At 44.4% G+C, this 19,360-nt stretch overlaps 1 protein-coding gene and 1 pseudogene across 1 annotated transcript; one reads left to right on the forward strand and one right to left on the reverse strand.

The window, feature by feature from the left end:
• Positions 1 to 5,802: 5,802 nt before the first annotated feature.
• LOC135587614 (uncharacterized) lies at positions 5,803 to 8,955 on the forward strand. The gene is made up of 4 exons (XM_065079227.1): positions 5,803 to 6,877; positions 7,586 to 7,641; positions 7,730 to 7,922; positions 8,415 to 8,955. Exons 1-4 carry the CDS (start codon positions 5,939 to 5,941, stop codon positions 8,796 to 8,798), a joined length of 1,572 nt encoding a protein of 523 aa, XP_064935299.1. The 5' UTR covers positions 5,803 to 5,938; the 3' UTR covers positions 8,799 to 8,955.
• Positions 8,956 to 9,459: 504 nt separating this feature from the next.
• On the reverse strand, positions 9,460 to 12,591 carry LOC135587615 (uncharacterized; annotated as a pseudogene).
• Between the last annotated feature and the right edge of the window lie 6,769 nt (positions 12,592 to 19,360).

Here is a 19,360-nt window from a genome sequence, read left to right on the forward strand (position 1 = left end):
TCAGGCTCGGAGAGCCATCCCTACCCGTTCCCAGAGACGGGGGGATCCCGGCCATGACGCCAAATCACTACTGGCGTCTATTCAAAGACCCAGGGTGGTTGCCTCCCGAACTTCCCACGGGAACCTCGGTTGTGCCACTTGAGGCGTTCCTCAACTTGACTAAGCGAGTGCAAGCGATGGATGGGATGATGTAGACCCTCGCACCCCTTATTCCTCATATTGTCCGGCTAGCAGCTCCCTCGATTGAGCCGGCACTCCAAGGGCTGAGAAAGGAGCAAGTCGGGACGGATGAAGCACGTGAGCATGTGGCGGGCCCAAGAGACCCGTCCGAGCAGGGCACTCCCGCACCCGATCGGATTGCTCCACCTCCCCCCGAGTCGGAAACCATATCGTCCGACTCAGCGGATGACTCGTTCAGGAACCAGCTGTCCCGAGTCAACCACCACTTGGACGAATTCCAACGCGAGCTCCAGAAGTCACAGGGCGAGGCAGGTGAAGGCAGCTCGGGCGGATCACCTTTCATTTAAGAAATACGGGACAAGCCCATCCCCTAAAACCTTAGGTTGCCAGCATTGGAGGCGTATGACGGTGGCTGTGACTCCATGGAGCACGTCGCCGCGTTCCGAGCTCAGATGGCCCTCTACGGCACATCTGATGCCCTAATGTGCCGCGCATTTCCAACCACCTTTAGGGGACCAGCCCGAACGTGGTTCAGTCGGCTGCACCCCTCCTCGATCTCATCCTTCGATCAGCTCGCAAAGGAGTTCAAGCAAAAATTCCTTGCCAGCGTGCGACCCAAGCCTTCCATTGCCACCCTGTTGGCGTTATCTCAACACGAGGGCGAATTGCTCTCCCAATTCGTGGTGCGCTTTGCCGTAGAAATTTGGGGATTCTCGGATGCTCACCCTCCTGTAACCATGCAGGCATTCCTGAGGGGCTTAAGGCCCTCGAGGCTCTTTTGGTCACTCATCGAGAAGCCACCCGCGACCATCCCGGAGATGCTCCAGCACGCCAATCAATACATCGCCGCTGAAGCCCTAATGGCGAGGAGGCGCGAGGACAACAAGAGGCGGAGGATGGAGCAAGTTTGAGGAGCGGCTCCAGCGCCCCCATCGCAAGCTCATAGGAGGCCCGATCGGCCCGAGTCAGAACCTACATTGCCCCAGTCATCATGCCACGTGGCGTGATGGCACCGCTCATGACAAAGGGTCTCCTACCAGCAGACCTAAGCCCGAGATCAACTACTCAACCAACGGGGGCGGTCTCCTCTTGAGCCACATAGCTCGGTCCCCTGGCCAGCGACTGGTCATTATCATCCTGTCATGATACCGCCCTTAGAGGACCAGCCGCCACGCCAGCCCAGCTTCTGCCCGAGTCGTTTCATGTCAATCCCCGACTTGCGACTCGTCGGCCCAGCTCTTGCCTGAGTCGCTCCAGATCGGTTCCTGACTTGCGACTCGCTGGCCTAATTCATTGCCCGAGTCGATCCAGATCGGTTCTCGACTTACGACTCGCTGGCCCATTTCTCGCCCGAGTCACCCCATGTCAATCCCCGACTTGTGACTTGTCAGCTCAGCTTCTCGCCCGAGTCGCTCCATGTCAATCCTCGACTTGCGACTCGTCGGCTCAGCTTCTCGCTCGAGTTGCTCCATGTCAATCCTCGACTTGCGACTCGTTGGCTTAGCTTCTTGCCCGAGTCACTCCATGTCAATCCTCGACTTGCGACTCGTCGGCTCAGCTTCTCGCCCGAGTCACTCCATGTCAATCCCCGACTTGTGACTCGTCAACTCAGCTTCTCGCTCGAGTAGCTCCAAGTCAATCCCCAACTTGCGACTCTCCAGCTCAGCTTCTCGCCCGAGTCACTCCATGTCAATCCCCGACTTGTGACTCGTCGGCTCAGCTTCTCGTCCGAGTCACTCCATGTCAATCCTCGACTTGCGACTCATCGGCTCAGCTTCTCGCCCGAGTCAATCCATGTGCATCCCCGACTTGTGACTCATCAGCTTAGCTTCTCGCCCGAGTCGCTCCATGTTAATCCTCGACTTGCGACTCGCCGGCTCAGCTTCTCGCCCGAGTCGCTCCATGTTAATCCTCGACTTGCGACTCGCCGGCTCAGCTTCTCGCCCGAGTCGCTCCATGACAATCCCCGACTTGCGACTCGCCGGCCCAGCTTCTGCATGAGTCACTCTATGTCAATCCTCGACTTGCGACTCGTCGGCCCAGCTCTTGCCCGAGTCACTCCAGATCGGTTCTCGACCTGCGACTCGCTGGCCCAGTTCATTGCCTGAGTCGCTCCAGATCGGTTCCCGACTTGCGACTCGCTGGCCCAATTCATTGCCCGAGTCACTCCAGATCGATTCTTGACTTGCGACTCGTCGGCTCAGTTCATCCCCCGAGCCGCTCCAGATCGGTTCTCGACTTGCAGTTCACCGGCCCATTTCCTGCCCGGGTCGCTTCAGATCGACTCCCGACTTGTGACCCATCGACACAACTCTCACCCGAGTCGCTCCATGTCAATCCTCAACTTGTGACTCGCCGGTCCAGTTTCTCGCCCGAGTGGCCCCAGATCACTCTCGACAAGCGACCCACCAGCACCGAAACCTGAGCACGAGCATAGTCGCCTGGCCTGTAGGTCCGGCTCTTGCCCAGATAACTCCAGATCGACTCTTGACTTGGGACCCGTTGGCACAGCTCTCGTACGAGCTGCTCCAGATCGGTCCCCGACTTGCGGCTCGTCAGCCCATTTCTTGCCCGGATCACTCCAGATTGGCTCCCAACTAGTAACCCATCGGCATCGAAACACGAGCCCAGACTCAGTCACTCGGACCATAGGACCAACCTTCAAACCGAGTCACGTCTCGGGGCCAATTTAATGCCCGAGCCACGCATCTCAGCAAATCCAACACCCGAGTTGCATCTCGGCCAAATCCAGTGTCCGAGCTACGCATCTTAGCAAATCGAATGCCCGAGCCATGCATCTCGACAAATTCATCACCTGAGTCGCATCTCGGCCAAAATCCAGCGTCCAAGCCACGCATCTCGGCATATCGAACGCCCGAGTTGCATCTCGGCCAAATCCAGCATCCGAGCCATGCATCTCGGCCAAATCTAGCGTCTGAGTCATGCATCTTGGCAAATCCAATGCCCGAGTCGCATCTCGGTCAAATCCAGCATCTGAGCCATGCACATCGGCCATCCAACGCTCGAGCCACACCTCAACGCACCTCGGCCAATCTAAACGCCTGAGCCACGCCTCAGCGCACCTCGGCCAATCCAACGCCTGAGCCACACATCAATCGCATCTCGGCAACCGTAACTCCGGGCCTGCCAAACCCGTTCAATCAGTAGGGTCAGTCATGCCCGAATCATGGGACATCGCCCCTCTAAAACGCCCCTAATGAGTCAATCCAACCTCGCCACACAGGTCTTGCCTCGTCGGTTTTGACGCTTTAGTTTCGCCTCACCAGGCCCCCACCGATCGATCAGCAGGATCAGTCCTGCCCGAATCATAGGGCACCGCCCCTCTAAATCATTCCCCGACGTATCAATCCAGCTTCCCCGCAGGAGTAGCCAACATAATCGCGTCATTCGGACCCAGGCATGCCTCCCGGCCCTTCAGGACGCCTTGGAAAGGAGGGGGGGTGGGGAGAGAGAGAAGTGATACGGTATATTTTGGCTCAAGACACGTCAGAGTTGAACACCATCGGCCACAGTCAGAATTCGTACTGGGAATCCCAAGGCAGAGCCGCTCTCGAGACACACCAAGTCAGAATCCGTACCAAGGCACTGTTTGACATGTCTATCACACCAACCCGCATACGACTGACCCATGTGCAGTACTATAAAGACCTTTAGCCAGCATTTGGTAGTGGGGGAAAAAAGATCAATTGATCACTCCACTGACTTGCTCGTCGAGTGATTCCGTCGAGGGTCATTTTTGCAAGAAAACTCGACCACCTCACAAAGGCGAGCTGCTAGCCACCCCGGAGAAGGAGAGACGTAGCTCGGCATACATGGTGCCCGGATCGGCACACAAGGAATGCTGATCAATACCCCGTCGCGAGGGCTCGGTCGACCTCGGCATCCAGCCTAGCCGACAGAAGACTCCTGACATTGACCTGTGGATCAGGCCGTGCTGACTCACCAGCCATGATATATTTGTTCACCAACAGACCCTACATATTTATAAGCTTTGAGAGGCACTATAGATCGAATCAGGTGAAACGTAGTGATGCCTGGTTCGACACTATCACCCATCCCTGTGGAAATCCACCAACTCATCGCCGATTCGATTGGCTTTATGATGAAATATTTATTTTGTAGCATCATCAGATTTATCTACTTTAGGACTTCCAATTTATATGGATTAAGATTCTTAAGGCAACTCACTTAAGATTATAGCTGCACTCGACCGTTTGGGAAGATAGAGAGAGAGAGAGAGAGAGAGAGAAGATGAAGTTTGTCGTGTCTTTGTAACAGTCGAACAATAGCCAAGGAAAGGTCTTATCGACCGAGGAAGGGCGGCCGAACCGATGCAGATTTGGATCTCAAGAGGACGTACCATCACGTCCTCTGCATGCATGCATGCATGCCTGCCTGCCTTCCTGTCTACCTTTATATGAACTGCGGCCAGCCAAGCAAGACAGAATTTTCTTCTTCATTCGGCAAGACAAACGCATGCAGCCATCACCGTCGCCCGGTGGACATTTCGATGCTTCGCCTGCCACCTACAGATGCAGGATACATGGGAGCGGACAGTCTTTTTGCCTTCCTCTTGATCGCTACTGTATTCGTCTGCTTCCGACGGAGTCGATGATTGAGAAGCCAATATCCAATGGTTGGAGAAGCAGCTTATGACCCCACAAGTTCCCCGAGCGTGTACCATAAACCTGTAGCTTTGCATGAGTCTACATATCTAACTAGGGTCGATGATGAAAACAAAACGACACCCTCTCTCTCTACATATATAAATAAAAAATCCATCCATCAAGGAAACTAAACCATAAGAAATCTCTCTCCAAGTCGCATTCAAACTAATCGGGACCATTTCTATGACCGCGACCACCAACCATCCCAACTCTTTTATGCGTGTGTTTTTTACCATCTTCCTCTTAAAAGTCAGGTGGAGTGATTTGTCCTTTTATTATGTTGGGACGACCAGGGAAGGGGACCAAGTAATGGATCCGATTGAGATACCGATGAGTCTTCCTTTTTGATCTGGGCTTGCGATTGCCCACCCCCCATCGGTCAGTAATCCAAAAGGACGCCGAGCCTTTGTCAGCGGGCCAGCGCGTGTGTGTTCAGCGGTCCCGCTTTGGATTGCAATTATGTCCCAAAGGCTGGCTGGCAGGCAGGTTTGCTGCTTACCAAAGGACGACATCAAAGAAGACGCACGGTTTCCTTCGGATGATTCCAAGACCCAATTCCAACTCAAGAACGTGAGTGAGCTCCTCCGGAACACAAGGCTTGCTCCCAAAGGACACAGCCACCACTCAAGTTTAATTTACCAAAGGCCATAAGATTATCCAAAAAGGGACTCGGGCGCACTCCACAGCCCAATCAATGTACGTTAGCCAAAACACCTGTGGCGTGCATGAAAGAATACAATACGCCTCCCCCCTTCACGTGGAAGAAGACTCGTTTAACCACTAATCTTCCTCCTCTCTTTCGCATCCTATTTGTTAATCAATCCTATTCACAACTGCTGCACACGAACCGAGAAGAGAGAGAGAGAGAGACGACGGTTCAGATGGCAGCGGTTGTTGCCAAAACCCATAGGGACGGAAATCTCAGTATTTCCCGTCCCTGTGAAGTAGCAGAACAAAAAGGCAGCCTCGCCTTTTCCTCTGCCCACTTCGCTCATTTCCTCCTCCTTCCCAATGCCGTGACACATGATGGTCATCTCCAATAATGACACCATGACTCGTCCTTTGCACCCATGCCCAGAATTGCCCTCATCACAGATCACCATCGATGGCTGCAGCACCGTCCGATCTCCCTTGGAGTCTCAACTTTTCGTAATTGTATCCAGCATCGAGGGTATTTTAGTAATCTGGGAGCAAGATGGGCCTATATGAAGCCCGGGGGCCACACGGAGGTGATGGAGTCCCCCAGTTCGTCGCAAGTCCCGTCGATGGCGGCCGATGCTGTCGCAGTGGGAAAGACCACGGCGAGGCCCTCGCGCTCCATCGAGGAGGAGGCGAAGCCCCAGGCGGGGGCGTCGCTGCTGTCCTCCTATCTCGGCCTCGGCTTCGCCCTGTTCCTGGGGCTACTCCCCAAGTCTTCCGCCTCCTACGTGTCGTCGCTCCAGTCCCGCAACCGGATCCTAGCGATGAAGGTGTTTGAAGCGGAGGACCAGCTTCGGCAGCTGCGGTCGCGGCTGAAGGAGGGCGCCAAGGCCAACGCCCGAGTCGCCGAGATCTTCGCTGGCCACCGGACCCAGTGGCAGCAGGAGGAAAAGCGCCTCCTCCACCGGATCGACGATGCCGACGAGGAGATCGCGGCGCTGAGGGCGCAGGTCGAGGACATGGAGCGGGCGAAGGCGGAGCTGAGGGCCGCCGTGGTGCGGCTGGAGAGGGAGGTGGCGGAGAGGGACGAAATGCTCGACTTCATGGCGAGGAAGGTGGAGAGGGACGGGTCGTTGTCGCTGATGGAGGTGGCCGGAGAGGACTCGGTGGACGATGGTGGCGCTGGGGTTAGGGTTTCGGATACGATGCCGCCGGAGGAGCGGTTCTTGGAGCGCAACGGGGAATCGGAGGGAATGATGGGTCTGTTGGCGCAGCAGAACGGGTGCGGAAGGGAGTTCTTAATGGCGCCGATAGATACGAAACAGTGGACGGATCGATGGGGCGGATGGCCCGTAGGAGCTCAATGTCCGGTATGTATGTTCTTCTTCTTCTTCTTCGTCGTCTTTGGATTAGTTGCGGAAACTGTTCCTTAGAGAAGCTGTTAAATGCTGCACCTCATATCCTATGCAACGGCGGAAGCTGTTTATGCCCGTGATGTGGTTGTTCCGTCACCAGCTGACGCTATGTTATGTTTGCATAGCAGTCTGCCGTTTTACTGAAAAATATCTGCATCCAGTGTATTTTTTTGTTAGGACGACTAGTACGGTGTCGAGATTTTTGCTGGTCGATTGTTATTAATGTGCTGCACAAGCCTTCTCGCTGTTGTTTACAATGGTGTCTGTTAGTGCATTTCCAGTCTGTTAAGATGCTTCCAGATTGTTAGAGAGGCCACGAGCATTGTCTAGATATTTAGTTCAACAAGGTCGTTGTCATGATTCGTTTTTCGAGCATTACAAGTGAAGATGTTGGTCACAGCCACCATCCATTTAAACGCTTTCCCCTGTTGCAGCACTAACACCATGTGAAGGTGTCACCACCCCGAATGCTATACATGATTAGTATAGTGTTGATGCCACGCGTCTCAGGTGATTAGGAAGGATTATCTGTATATATTATACTTTCTCTCTCAAATAGCTCAATTGAATGGCCAATCACTTTTAACGTAATCGAGTGATGCTCCCTTTTGACATCACCACTAAAAGGCTTGTGTGTTTTTTTTCCCACATTCGTTCTTGCAGGATATGCAGCATGAGTCACTTGATTTGGCACACAGCATGAAACATGGAGTAGCAAGGTACTTTCGACTCATTATCGACTGAAAATGCTAACACAAGAAGTACTCATGTCCTTACGAGCTTGAAAACAAATTCATTCATCTTTAGGAGGGAATCCCCTTGGAGGGTTGATGCTGAATCTTCACGAGTTTCTTCTAAGCTTAAATCACTTGAAGATGAACTGGTTAACCTGGAAAAACTAGGGAAAGGTGATACGTCGAAGATCCCTTCGTCGATGAGGAAACAAGAGAAGAGATATCAATCTCTTGCTGCCAAAATTGACGATTTGTGCAGGAAAATGGTAAGTTAGACTGCTATTTTCTCATTGTTAGTTAGTTTTTTTTTTTCTTTAATCATTATTTTATCATGATATTCTTGATTAGAGGCTTTGGAAGCGATACATGTCTTCGTGCTGCACCTACTTTTGCTGTTTCGAAGCTAGCTAAAAGCAAAAGTGCCAGACTAAACAACACAAAGCTTAACATTCATTGTTCGGTTGGACATGCTAAACAATTTCGCTATGGATCATGACTTAGATAAGCTTGAATTTCATTGTTGCTTTCTAACGACAGTCTGATGTGCCATTTAAAGATCATATTCAGAATTCGTAGTAATATATATCGGCCGATGCATTCATTAACAAATCATTTTACTGGGCAACAGCAATTTGTTGGGCAAAATTTTCTTACTGGAAAGAACTTGATAGGCCATCAAGTAGGGTTTTCCTTGTTAAATACCTTTAATTCATGCCAACGAGACGGGACTGTTTGACGCTCTGCCGTGTTTTGTGCAGCGAGTGAATGACCCCAGTGATCCAACACTGGGTCCAGAGTTTCGTACGCAGAGGCTGACCGAGTTCTTGCTGGAGGCATTTCGCCTACAACATCGTGCGGCCGAAACAAGACAGAAGCTGAACACAGTGCAGGCACAGGCACAGGCACAGGCACAGGCACAGGCAGCGGCTGCGAAGAGCCGTGTGGGGGATGAGCTAACTGCAGAAGCTAAATTGAACACGAGGAAGTCTGTGGATTCAATTAGGAGCAGTTTCAAGGAGATACAGCGGAACTTGGAGATCTGGTTGGCAAGGATCATGGGTGACTTGGAGGGCATCTTGGCGAGAGACGGTGCATCGCGGGTGAGAGATTACTATTTATCTGGTTACCCTTTTGTCGGATGAAAGTTGGCGCGTGCACTGGTGGTAATCGTAACGAGCTACCCTTTGGCAACCGTGGTGCCAGTGATAGCCAAATAGCATCACATGACCTGCGAGTTTCGGTGTCTTGATGCTTGATTCATTTCTTGTGTGCCCTTTCGGATCGATCCCTCTTTTGATACTTGATGTTGTCTCTCTGCCTTGCTGCCTGCTGCCTGCTGCGTGCTACCTGCGATACGTTGGGTGGGTGGGTGGGTGTCGTTGCCATGCCGACTCTTCTCAAACAAATAGGATGGCTACGATCCACCACCACAGGAAGCCTTGAACCAACCCAACCTATCCCATGCCCATGCAGTCACCACCGCACTTGACGCAGACATATAAGATGAACAAAATGACATGATCTGTTGCTCACCATATGCTTCCACTTTCCGACGATGCAAACACGCATCATCCGACGGCCTCTGTTTTTCAAGCTATAAACGTACACAGACGAATCAACTCGAAAATTCTCTTTCGAATGCCATCAAAAAACAAGCTAGACTGACTGTAGCTTCCATCATGTCACCTCCCTACACCAAGCTCAATTGATTTCTTTTTATTCACCTAGGCCTTGAGGAGCACTTCGAAAGCCCAGTTATAATCATATGCACATGACCGTCAAACAGTAATCAGTCAATCCCCATGCTGGATATGTAATTATTGAACGCTGCTACCATATAGCTTTTGTACCAGAATACAACTCCGTCAATAGCATATAGCCGCCGCCGGTGAAGCAGCAGCCGCAGAGTCCACACCCTCCACTTTGAAGGAAAGGGGATCCCAGACTGCTTCAGTGCCACATGGCCGAGTCTTTTGGGCACAAATAACAGCTCTTGGTTTAACAAACCCTAGGGCCACCCACCTCAGCTGCTGCAACTGCTTTTAGCCATAGAAGCTCAGCTCTTGATCCGATGGTCTGACCTAAGATATCGTAATTGCCATGGCGGTCTTGGACATCAACACAGACTTTCTAAGCATCGCAATGAAAGGTACGGCAGCATGAACTGCAGCAAACCACTGGGGGGGGAGTGGCGAACTTCGTGGTATGTTCCTTCCACACTCGAGGGGAACATTTGCTGCCATGCCCAGCATGGCTATAGTTAGCATCTTTGCTGGTAGAGGTTGTGGGCGGAGGTTCTTCACAAAAGCAGTTTGGGCCAGCGCCGCACGGGCAGCCACCACAATGGGTGGGACACCTTAGTTTCACGCCTGCTGGTGGCTTTAAAACCTTGGAAACGAGAGGAAGAACCCCACTAACTGCCCTATACGACTTTGCTATGGGGCACTGCCCGCTTTCTAGCCACTCATTGCTCTGCGACTCATGCGTTGAATCACTTCCTTTCTGCAACATTTTATGCCAAGCCAGAGTTCAGCGAGCGAATACAATGCCTCGTAGCATGACTTTGCGTAGAAATAACACAATCTTGAAACATTAATAGTGACTTATAATGTTCCAAGAGAACCACCTTTCTAGATCATGGTCAACTGCATAAGAAAAGTGTTTGTGTACATCCCAACAATTCAGTAGTGAAGCCCAGAGACACGAAGTAGGTTTCGTACGGTCGGAATAGACATGCACAACATAATCAATATTTATGACCATAGGGCAGCAATAAGAGCAAGGTTTTGGATTAGATGCAAGAAAAATGTTGAACTATTCACTATCGTCATGTCAGATTTTTCACTCTTTAAATGTCACAATGGTGCTAGTTATTCTTATTAATGAGATCAAAGACATGGGATATTATATCAACATATCTAAAATCAAGTTAAAATACGGAGGGAATAAAAAATTTATGTCATTTTAGAAGGTAAGAATAACTGAAGATAAACAAACTACCTGAGAAGATCTATTGTTCTGCCTGTTCGGCTTGTTTGAGAAGAAGTCAAAGCCGAAAGGTCCTCCAGGTCCAAAAGCTGAAAGACTGATCGTGGCTGCCTTTGCTGCTAAGGGATTAAATGGATGGTTTCCCACCAGGCACAAACAATTTTCCAGAGAGTGGAACAACACCATCTTGCCCATGGAAAAGCCTAAATGCCATTTCAAAATTGGGTCCATCTTCAAAGATTGGACCCTTGGTTCCTTGTACCTTAATAAACCAAAGAGTGTGCGTAAGTAATAATGAGATCACATCTAATTGGTGATGTATGAGGAAAAGTTGACAACACTTACAGGGACAGGAAAATTGACAGATGAGAAGGAGAAGTTAGTAGGCTCATTGATATTTCTCAAGAATGGGCATCTTTGAATGTCTTGGTGAGCTAAAGAAATCTCAGGACATGATGATCCACTAGATATTCCTCCGAAGCCAGACTCCATTTAAATGCCAAACAACTGAAACGGAAGCTGCACCAAAGTAAAGACAAATGACCATTTCAACATATTCAGTTATTATGTTAGAATACAGAACAGAAGCTAACGTAAGATGGCGTTGTCATGAAACAGAAAACAACAGAAAAATTCTGGCGAACATAAGATAGATAGCCTGATTTGTCACTCAGAGAACAGATTGGGTGGATGAAAAGAAGTACGTCGCTGTGGAGACTTGGGCTGTAATTATATCGTTTACAGGTTATTTCTTGTGAAATCGTTGCCTGAATTGGCTCATGTCAAAAGAAAGACAAAGCAGCATGGTCCCCAGAGGACAAAACAAGGTTAGGGCTTATGGTATGTCACCATGGGTTATACAAGTTTCGTCAACGTAATTAAATCCTACCAACTTAAGAGCTTAAAGCACTATTTCATGATGCAAATCAACCAAAACTATATTAAATCAAATCAATCAAGTGAACGACATAAGACCACATGTCAAGAGAAACACAGGGTATAAACGTTGTTCAAAGGTTCCCCTTATGCAAATTTCTTTGTTTCAAATCCTTACCTATATTGCCAATGCATGAAATTTCTTTGTCAAGCTTGAGGCTTATGTATGTCACCTGAGGGTTACAAGAGTTTCCATCAGCGTAACTACTAGATTAACTGTTTCAAGTTGAAGACCCAGACCCATGGAAATTGGATGAAATCAAGTTGAGTGACTTCATACGGCAGGATGATGATACCTGGAGGCAGATCCAGCTTCCATCTAAAAGATTGAGCTTGTAATAGGATGCATCAAAGTAGATGTTTGAAACAGCATGAAAGGAACAAGCACGAGAAAACAAAAAGAACAACCCCCATCGATTAATAGTACATTCTTATTTTGTTTTGATACAAGGTAAGCATGAACCATGCATTTCTTTTCTTTTCTTTTCTTTTTTCTGACTTGGACAAATGACTTCTTCTTCTTCTTCTTTCATGGTCAACATCCGGATCCTCAGAAAAATCTCGGTTGAAGAGATCAAATGAGCTCATGCAACAAGCAACAAAAGGAAGAGCTACATGTATCGACACCTCACCAATCCCACCGATCACAAGTGTATCATCTTTCCACCAAAATTGCAACCCACTTTCACCACCGAAATCGAAAGCGCAAGAAAACTACGACAATATTACCAACAAATCCACCGATACGGAAGCAAAGAAAAACAAAATCATTTGTGAGGAGACCATGCGAAATGGTTAATCCGAAACACTAAAGGACGGCATTTGCAATTGAAGATAACAGAAAAAAACACAATCTTTTTCCTCAGAAGTGGAGCAGATGGACGAAGGGTACCTCACAACCCAGTAATTTGGAAGATTGAAAGAGAATCGCAGAGCGGAAGGAAGCGCCCAAGGGTAAATCACAAATCGTGTGGAGGGTGGGGGAGCACGGCGAAGCCTCTCGCCGCTCCCAACTTCCCCATTAAATATCTTGCAGCAACCCACCGGTAGGGACCGGTTGCTGCGAGTTTCGTGACCGCCTATCGGCGGTCATTTCTTCTGTTTTGGCCTTCTCTCGCAGATTAGGCCGGCGGATCGAGATCCACATCCGCCCGCCCCGTGGGGACGCAGCCCTACTTGCCGTCGGCCCTTGAGATGGTGGGATTTCAACCGTTGGATGGGTTGCGAGGTGGTCGAAAGCCGACTCCTTCGGCTACGGCTATGGCTCTCGTCGGTCCAAGAAAAGCTCGGCTATTGGGTGTTTGGCGCTCTCCAAACGATCTCAAGCATATCCCAAGGTCGATCGAGCGAAGTTGGAACATCCTTTCCGTTTGCTTCGATTCGGACCCCAAAAAGTATGCATTTGTCGATCGATATGCCTATGGAATATATGGAGTCACATTCTGCGTTCAAAAAGATCGATGACGATCCGTCTGTACGCGAACGAAGTAATTTTGTGGATGGCATCGACAACGCTGCAGAATGGACGAGATGGATGGAGTTCTCGCAGGGAAGAAAGGTTGGTCTTGCATTTGCAGTTTAACTTGTCATTCATAATGCATAAACAACAAGTCATAATGCCCAAATGATGTCCCATACTATGTTTTGCCTTAATCTTGCAGTAACACAAGTGTTTTTCCTTGGTCATCATGTGGTTGTCATTCTTATGCAGAATCTCTTGTATTGAAATGTTGTATGGTTTTTCTTGCACCCTAATCACTATGATGTGATTGCATGATCATGCATCCAATGTAAGCTCCTTGTTCTAGAGGATGATCCTGATCTAACGGAGGTTTTGGGTTTTCTAGAGGGTCCTAATGGCCTATATTGTCATAATGTGAATTTGATTAAACTTAGATAGTTATATTAGGTAATTTGTATGGTATGTTTGTTATCCTAATCATCGATAGTCTCAAAGGGGTTGGTTGATATTATTTTGCCATCCACGGGAAATGTAAAATCCCAACTAGTTTCACATCGGAAGTGATCAAGATTAAGATTAACTTAATAGAGTATGATAAGTATACTACTATTAACTTCAATTTAAGTATTTTAATTCATGGTTTGGGTTCAACAAAGTTAATAAACTAGTTAGTCTATCAGGTTTGGGTCTTGACAAATGATATCAGAGTCAATCTAGTATTAAAATATGAAGATGGACTTGAGTAGAAAAATGACTACCTATAGAGAGAGTCAGATGACTTATTATAGCGTGGAGCCACCACTAGACTATGCCTCATATACACCATGTTATGATTTAATTTGAGTTATATTGGGTCTTGACGAGGATATTCAACCCTTGAGTAGGGTAAATTATAATATTCAAATCACTCCTACCTCGGAAGTGGATAATGTATATGATGCATGTTAACTAGGAAAACAAATAAAAAGTAGTTTCAAACCTAAGAACCAAATAAGCACCTCTAGACCTTTGCAATTGATCCATATAGACTTGTTCAGACAAATTGCTTCATCAAGCCTAGTAGGTAGCAAATACGCATTTGTCATCGTGGATAATTATAGTAAATACACATGAACTTATTTTTTGGCACACAAAAGTGAATGCTTTAGGTATTTCTCTAAGTTTTGTAAACTTGTTTAAAATGAAAAGGGTTTTATGATTTCATCAATTCGAAGTGATCACGGTGGTGAATTTCAAAACTATGATTTCTAAGAATTTTGTGAATCTAATGGATACAACCACAACTTCTCTACTACAAGAAATCCTCAATAAAATATAGTAGTAGAAAGAAAGAATAGAAATGACAAGAACCATGCTAAACGAATATAGCCTACCCAAATATTTTTGGGCCGAAGCCATAAATACAACATGCTATGTTATGAATAGGGTTATAGTAAGACCACTATTTTCCAAAACTCCTAATGAGTTGTGGAACAACAAAAAACCCAATGTTTCATACTTTAAAGTTTTCGGATGTAAATGTTTTATTTTGAATGAAAAATATGCCTTAGAAAAATTTGATGTAAAATCCGATGAAGAAATTTTTCATGGCTATTCTTTTGTTTCTAAAGCATTTCGTATCTTTAACAAAAGAACTTTGATTGTAGAAGAATCTATTCATGTTATTTTTAATGAAGTTTCCGAAGTTAAGAAAAATGATTTTGATGATGATGTTAAATTTGATTCTTTGAATTTAAATGAAACCCTTTCTGCATCTTCTTCCAAAACATCTTTATCTAAGGATTGAAAGTATGTAGATGCTTATCTTAAGGAGCTAATCATAGGAGATATATCTAAAGGAGTTCAAACTCGTTCCTCTCTTAAGAATTTTTGTGCAAACGTCACTTTTCTCTCCCAAATTGAACATAAATGCATTGACGAGGCCTTGAAACATAATTCATGGGTCACTGCAATGCAAGATGAGTTAAATCAATTTAAGAGAAATGAGGTGTGGAAGCTTATTCTGAGGCCAAATGATCATTTAATTATTAGTACTAAATGAGTCTTTAGAAACAAGTAAGATGAACTTGGTATCGTGGTTAGAAACAAGGCTAGATTAGTGGCTAAAGGTTTTAAATAAGAAGAATGGATCGATTATGAAGAGACCTTTGCTCCTATGGCACGATTAGAAACCATAAGGATGTTCCTTGCTTATGCTAGTAGTAATAATTTTAAGTTGTTTTAAATAGATGTTAAAAGTGCTTTTCTTAATGGCTTTATTTATGAAGAAGTTTATGTTGAATAATCTCCTGGATTTGAGAATGATAATCTCCCTAATCATGTGTTTAAATTGACTAAAGCTCTCTATGATTTAAAATAAGCCCCAAGGGCTTGGTATGAGAGACTTAGTTCTTTTCTTATTCTAAATAATTTCTTTAAAGGCAAGGTCGATACTATATTGTTTATCAAAAATTTTGAAAATAATTTTCTTATTGTTCAAATTTATGTTGATGATATCATTTTTGGTTCCACGAATGAATCTCTATGTGAATCATTTGCTAAAAGTATTAGTCTTGAATTTGAAATGAGCTTGATGAGAGAATTAACCTTCTTTTTAGGCTTATAAATCAAATAACTAAATAATGATATCTTTCTTAGTTAAACAAAATATGCTTTAGATTTGCTAAAAAGGTTTAATATAGATAGCTCAAAAGCTATCAACACTCACATAAGTACCTTCACTAAGTTAGACATTGATGAAAGTAAAGAAAGCTTTGATTAAAAAGCTTATAGGGGTATGATAGGAAGTCTACTATACCTTACCGTAACTAGACCTGATATCATGTTTAGTATAGGTCTTTGTGCTAGGTTTCAATCTAATCCTAAGATATCTCATCTTAAAGCAGTTAAAAGAATTCTTAGATATCTTAAATCTGAGAACTTTGAACTAATTGCATATGCTGATGCAAATTTTGTTGGATGTAGATTAGATAGAAAAAGCACATCCGGACCATATCAGTTTTTAGGACACGCACTTGTTTCTTGGTCATCCAAGAAACAAAACTCGTTGTACTATCTACAATCGAAGCTGAGTACATCGCAGCTAGTGCATGCTGTGCATAAGTTGTGTGGATGATTTACACTTTAAAGGATTATAAGATTTATCTTAAAAATATTCTCATCAAATGTGATAACACAAGTGCAATATGTTTAACAAAAAATCTCATTCAATACTCTAAAACTAAACATATTGATATTAGGCATCACTTTATACAAGATCATATTAATAATTATGATGTAATCCTAGAGTTTATTGATATAAAACATCAATTAGCCGATATTTTTACAAAGCCTTTAAGTGAAGAACAATTTGATTTTATTAGAAGAGAATTAGAAATGTTAATTTGTCTGAATGCATGAATTTAATGTATATCTTTTTCGGACTATCTTTCAATTCCTTGAATAGAGCTTTAATGAGTCTATGTCATTTTAAGTTTACTTTATACCCTTACTCTATCGCTTAATAATTTTTTATATACTTAATCACTCCATAGATTTCATTGACAAATGAATATCTTGATCATTGAATGATAAATTTTTAGTATGAGATAAACACATGCAAGAGTGAGGAGTCGATTTCATATGAATATCTTGATCCTAACAATTAGAATTGATTTGATTTCACATAAATTTCTTGATCCTTATGAAAATTAAAGCATGATTTAATGAAACTCTTTTATCATTTTTGACTTGATTGAGATCATTTCATAAAGTTAATTCTTAATGGATTTCCTCCTTACTTTCGTTCTTCATGCCAAGTTTTGATTGAAAAAAGGGGGGGGGAGGGGGGGGGGGGAGGGGGAGGGGGAGAAGTTGAAGGAAGCTATCTCTTTAATATTTATAACTTTTAATGTGAGAATTTTTGAATAATACCATGTCATGAATGCTTGAAATATGATTGTTATATAAATTGAAATGTGGCATGAATTTTTACCACACTTACATTGTTGAATTGTTCTCCTTTTTGTTGGTGACAAAGGTGGAGAAATAATACCAAAATTTGATAAATTGATGACAAATATATACAATGTATTTCATCATATATACTTGAAATGTTTGCTTGATAAATTTTCTTTATTATGATAAGATATCTAGAGCTTAACTTGCTATTTTACAAATTGATATCTTGCCATAGAATGATAAATTGTTATCTTTGTCATCTTTCATATTTGAAATATCATACTTGAAAATGGATGTCATGTCTTGATATCATTTTGAGAATGTTAGATATTATATGAATCATGATGTGTGTATTGATAAGTTTAAATGAATTTAACTTATCAATTTGTTTCTTGAATTCAAAGACCTTGAATTCAAGAATGTCTTTTATCAAGTATGACAAATAGATAGGGGGAGTTAAGATTAATTCCATCATTAATTGATTATCATCATAAAAAAAGGGGAGATTATTGAATCTCAGATTTTGATGATGAAGTCAATTGTAAATTGTTTGATCTAATCTATATGTTAAGAAAAGTATGCAAGATTAACTACTATAGCAGTAAGATATAAAGCAGGTGTTATGCCGGAGTAAAGATCGAGATCTTAATGAGAGTTCGAGAGTTCGTCGGAAGTCTGGACATTCATCGGAAGTTCTGTCGGAACCAACCGGGAAGTCCAGGAGCTTGTCAAAGAAGCTCGTCGGAACTTGCCAAGAAGATCATCGTAAAGTCTAGGAGCTTGCTAGGAGTCTGCCGAAGCATTGTCGAGAGTTCGTTGGATGTTCGCCGGAAGTACACCGGAAGCTTGTCGGAAGAACAATTGACACACCAGAATAAGAAGTGCAGTAAACATATCTTAATTGTCATAATTAGAGCATAAATTAAGTTAGGATTGGGTGGTAATCCCACTAACTTAATTAGGTGCTAATTGAGCCCTTAACAAGATTGAATTGGGCTGAATTGAGCACCCAATTCAACCCTTGAATTCTTAACCGACGGTGGCACCATTTGGAAAGCAGTGCCCTAGGAAATCTAGGCGATGGTACCGCCAACAGTTATTGCTGCCAGTGGTGGTACCGCCCCTATCAAGCGGTGGTATTGCTAGAGCTCGGTCTCTGAGCTCTGTCAGGCGGTGGTACCACCCAGACTGGGCGGTGGTACCACCTAGTGTCAGGTGTCAGGCGGTGGTACCGTCAGGACCTCGAAAATCCGAGATTATACACTTTTTGACTCTACTTTTGAAGCCATTGGGGCCTATAAAAAACCCACCCTTTTCTGCATGAAAGGGCATAAAAGTATTGAGATAATCTTGAGTTGTTGGGGTGTAAAGTGTTGTAAACAAGTATTAGAGTTCTCCTCCTCCCTTTCTAAGTTTTGGGATCATTCAAGAGAGGTGTAAGACTTGTAAGGGTTCTCTCCTAAACCTGTGAAAAGGTGTAAGCACTATAAAAGATGTGGTTAGTCTTCACCTATTGAAAGAAGGCCTTTAGTGAATGCCAGATACCTTGTCAGAGGAGGAATTCGAAAATGGATGTAGGTCACGTTGATCGAACCACTCTAAATCCTGGTTTGCTTTTCATTTGAGTAATTTACATTACTGCAAATCTCCTTAATCCTCTCTTACACTTTTACGAAAGCTTTCAAGTTCATAATCTCTCCAAAACGGATTGAATCGAAACCATTTTCGTCCGAATCAATTTTAATTGAAATAGACATTTTTCTAAAATCATAAAAGTTTTCTGAAATCAAAAATATTGTTTTCACATCCATATGGTATAACTTAAGATCATAATGAGGTACAATGTCAATGAGTCTTTTCTAGAAATTAAAGAAAAAGTCTCAATGTAATCGATGCCTTCTTTTTAAGAAAATCCTTTAGTCATAAGTTTAGCTTTATATCGTTCGATATTGCCCGTTGAGTCACGTTTTATCTTAAAGACTCATTTACAATCGATTTTTTTACAATTATTGGGCAATTTAACGAGTTCCCAAACATCATTCTGTACTATTGATTTTAACTCTTCTTTAATTGCATCATACTATTTTTTAGAATCATTACTTTCTATGGCTTATGAAAACGATATGGGTTTTTTTTTTATTCCTATATTACAATATGATCCTTGTATATATATGACATAATCATCAGAAATGATATGTTTTCTTTTCTTTTGAGATCTTATCAAAGCTGTCAATTGTGATTGTTCTACAAGATCATCAGTAGCGACATCAACGCCATGTGAGAGTTCATTGATGTTATTTTGCTATTCACCCTCGTCAATTTTCTTATTAATTTGAGGAACAATAATTTCTCGAATAGGAGATGATATAAGAGAATTAA

The sequence above is a fragment of the Musa acuminata genome, chromosome BXJ1-8 (genome assembly GCF_036884655.1).
Source record: "Musa acuminata AAA Group cultivar baxijiao chromosome BXJ1-8, Cavendish_Baxijiao_AAA, whole genome shotgun sequence".
In the NCBI taxonomy this organism is placed as follows: domain Eukaryota; kingdom Viridiplantae; phylum Streptophyta; class Magnoliopsida; order Zingiberales; family Musaceae; genus Musa; species Musa acuminata.

Coding starts and splice junctions, on each gene's coding strand:
- LOC135587614 (XM_065079227.1), top strand. CDS start 5,939: ATGCCCAGAATTGCCCTCATCACAGATCACCATCGATGGCTGCAGCAC. Junction 6,878..7,585: donor CCGTAGGAGCTCAATGTCCG/GTATGTATGTTC, acceptor TCGTTCTTGCAG/GATATGCAGCATGAGTCACT. Junction 7,642..7,729: donor ATGAAACATGGAGTAGCAAG/GTACTTTCGACT, acceptor ATTCATCTTTAG/GAGGGAATCCCCTTGGAGGG.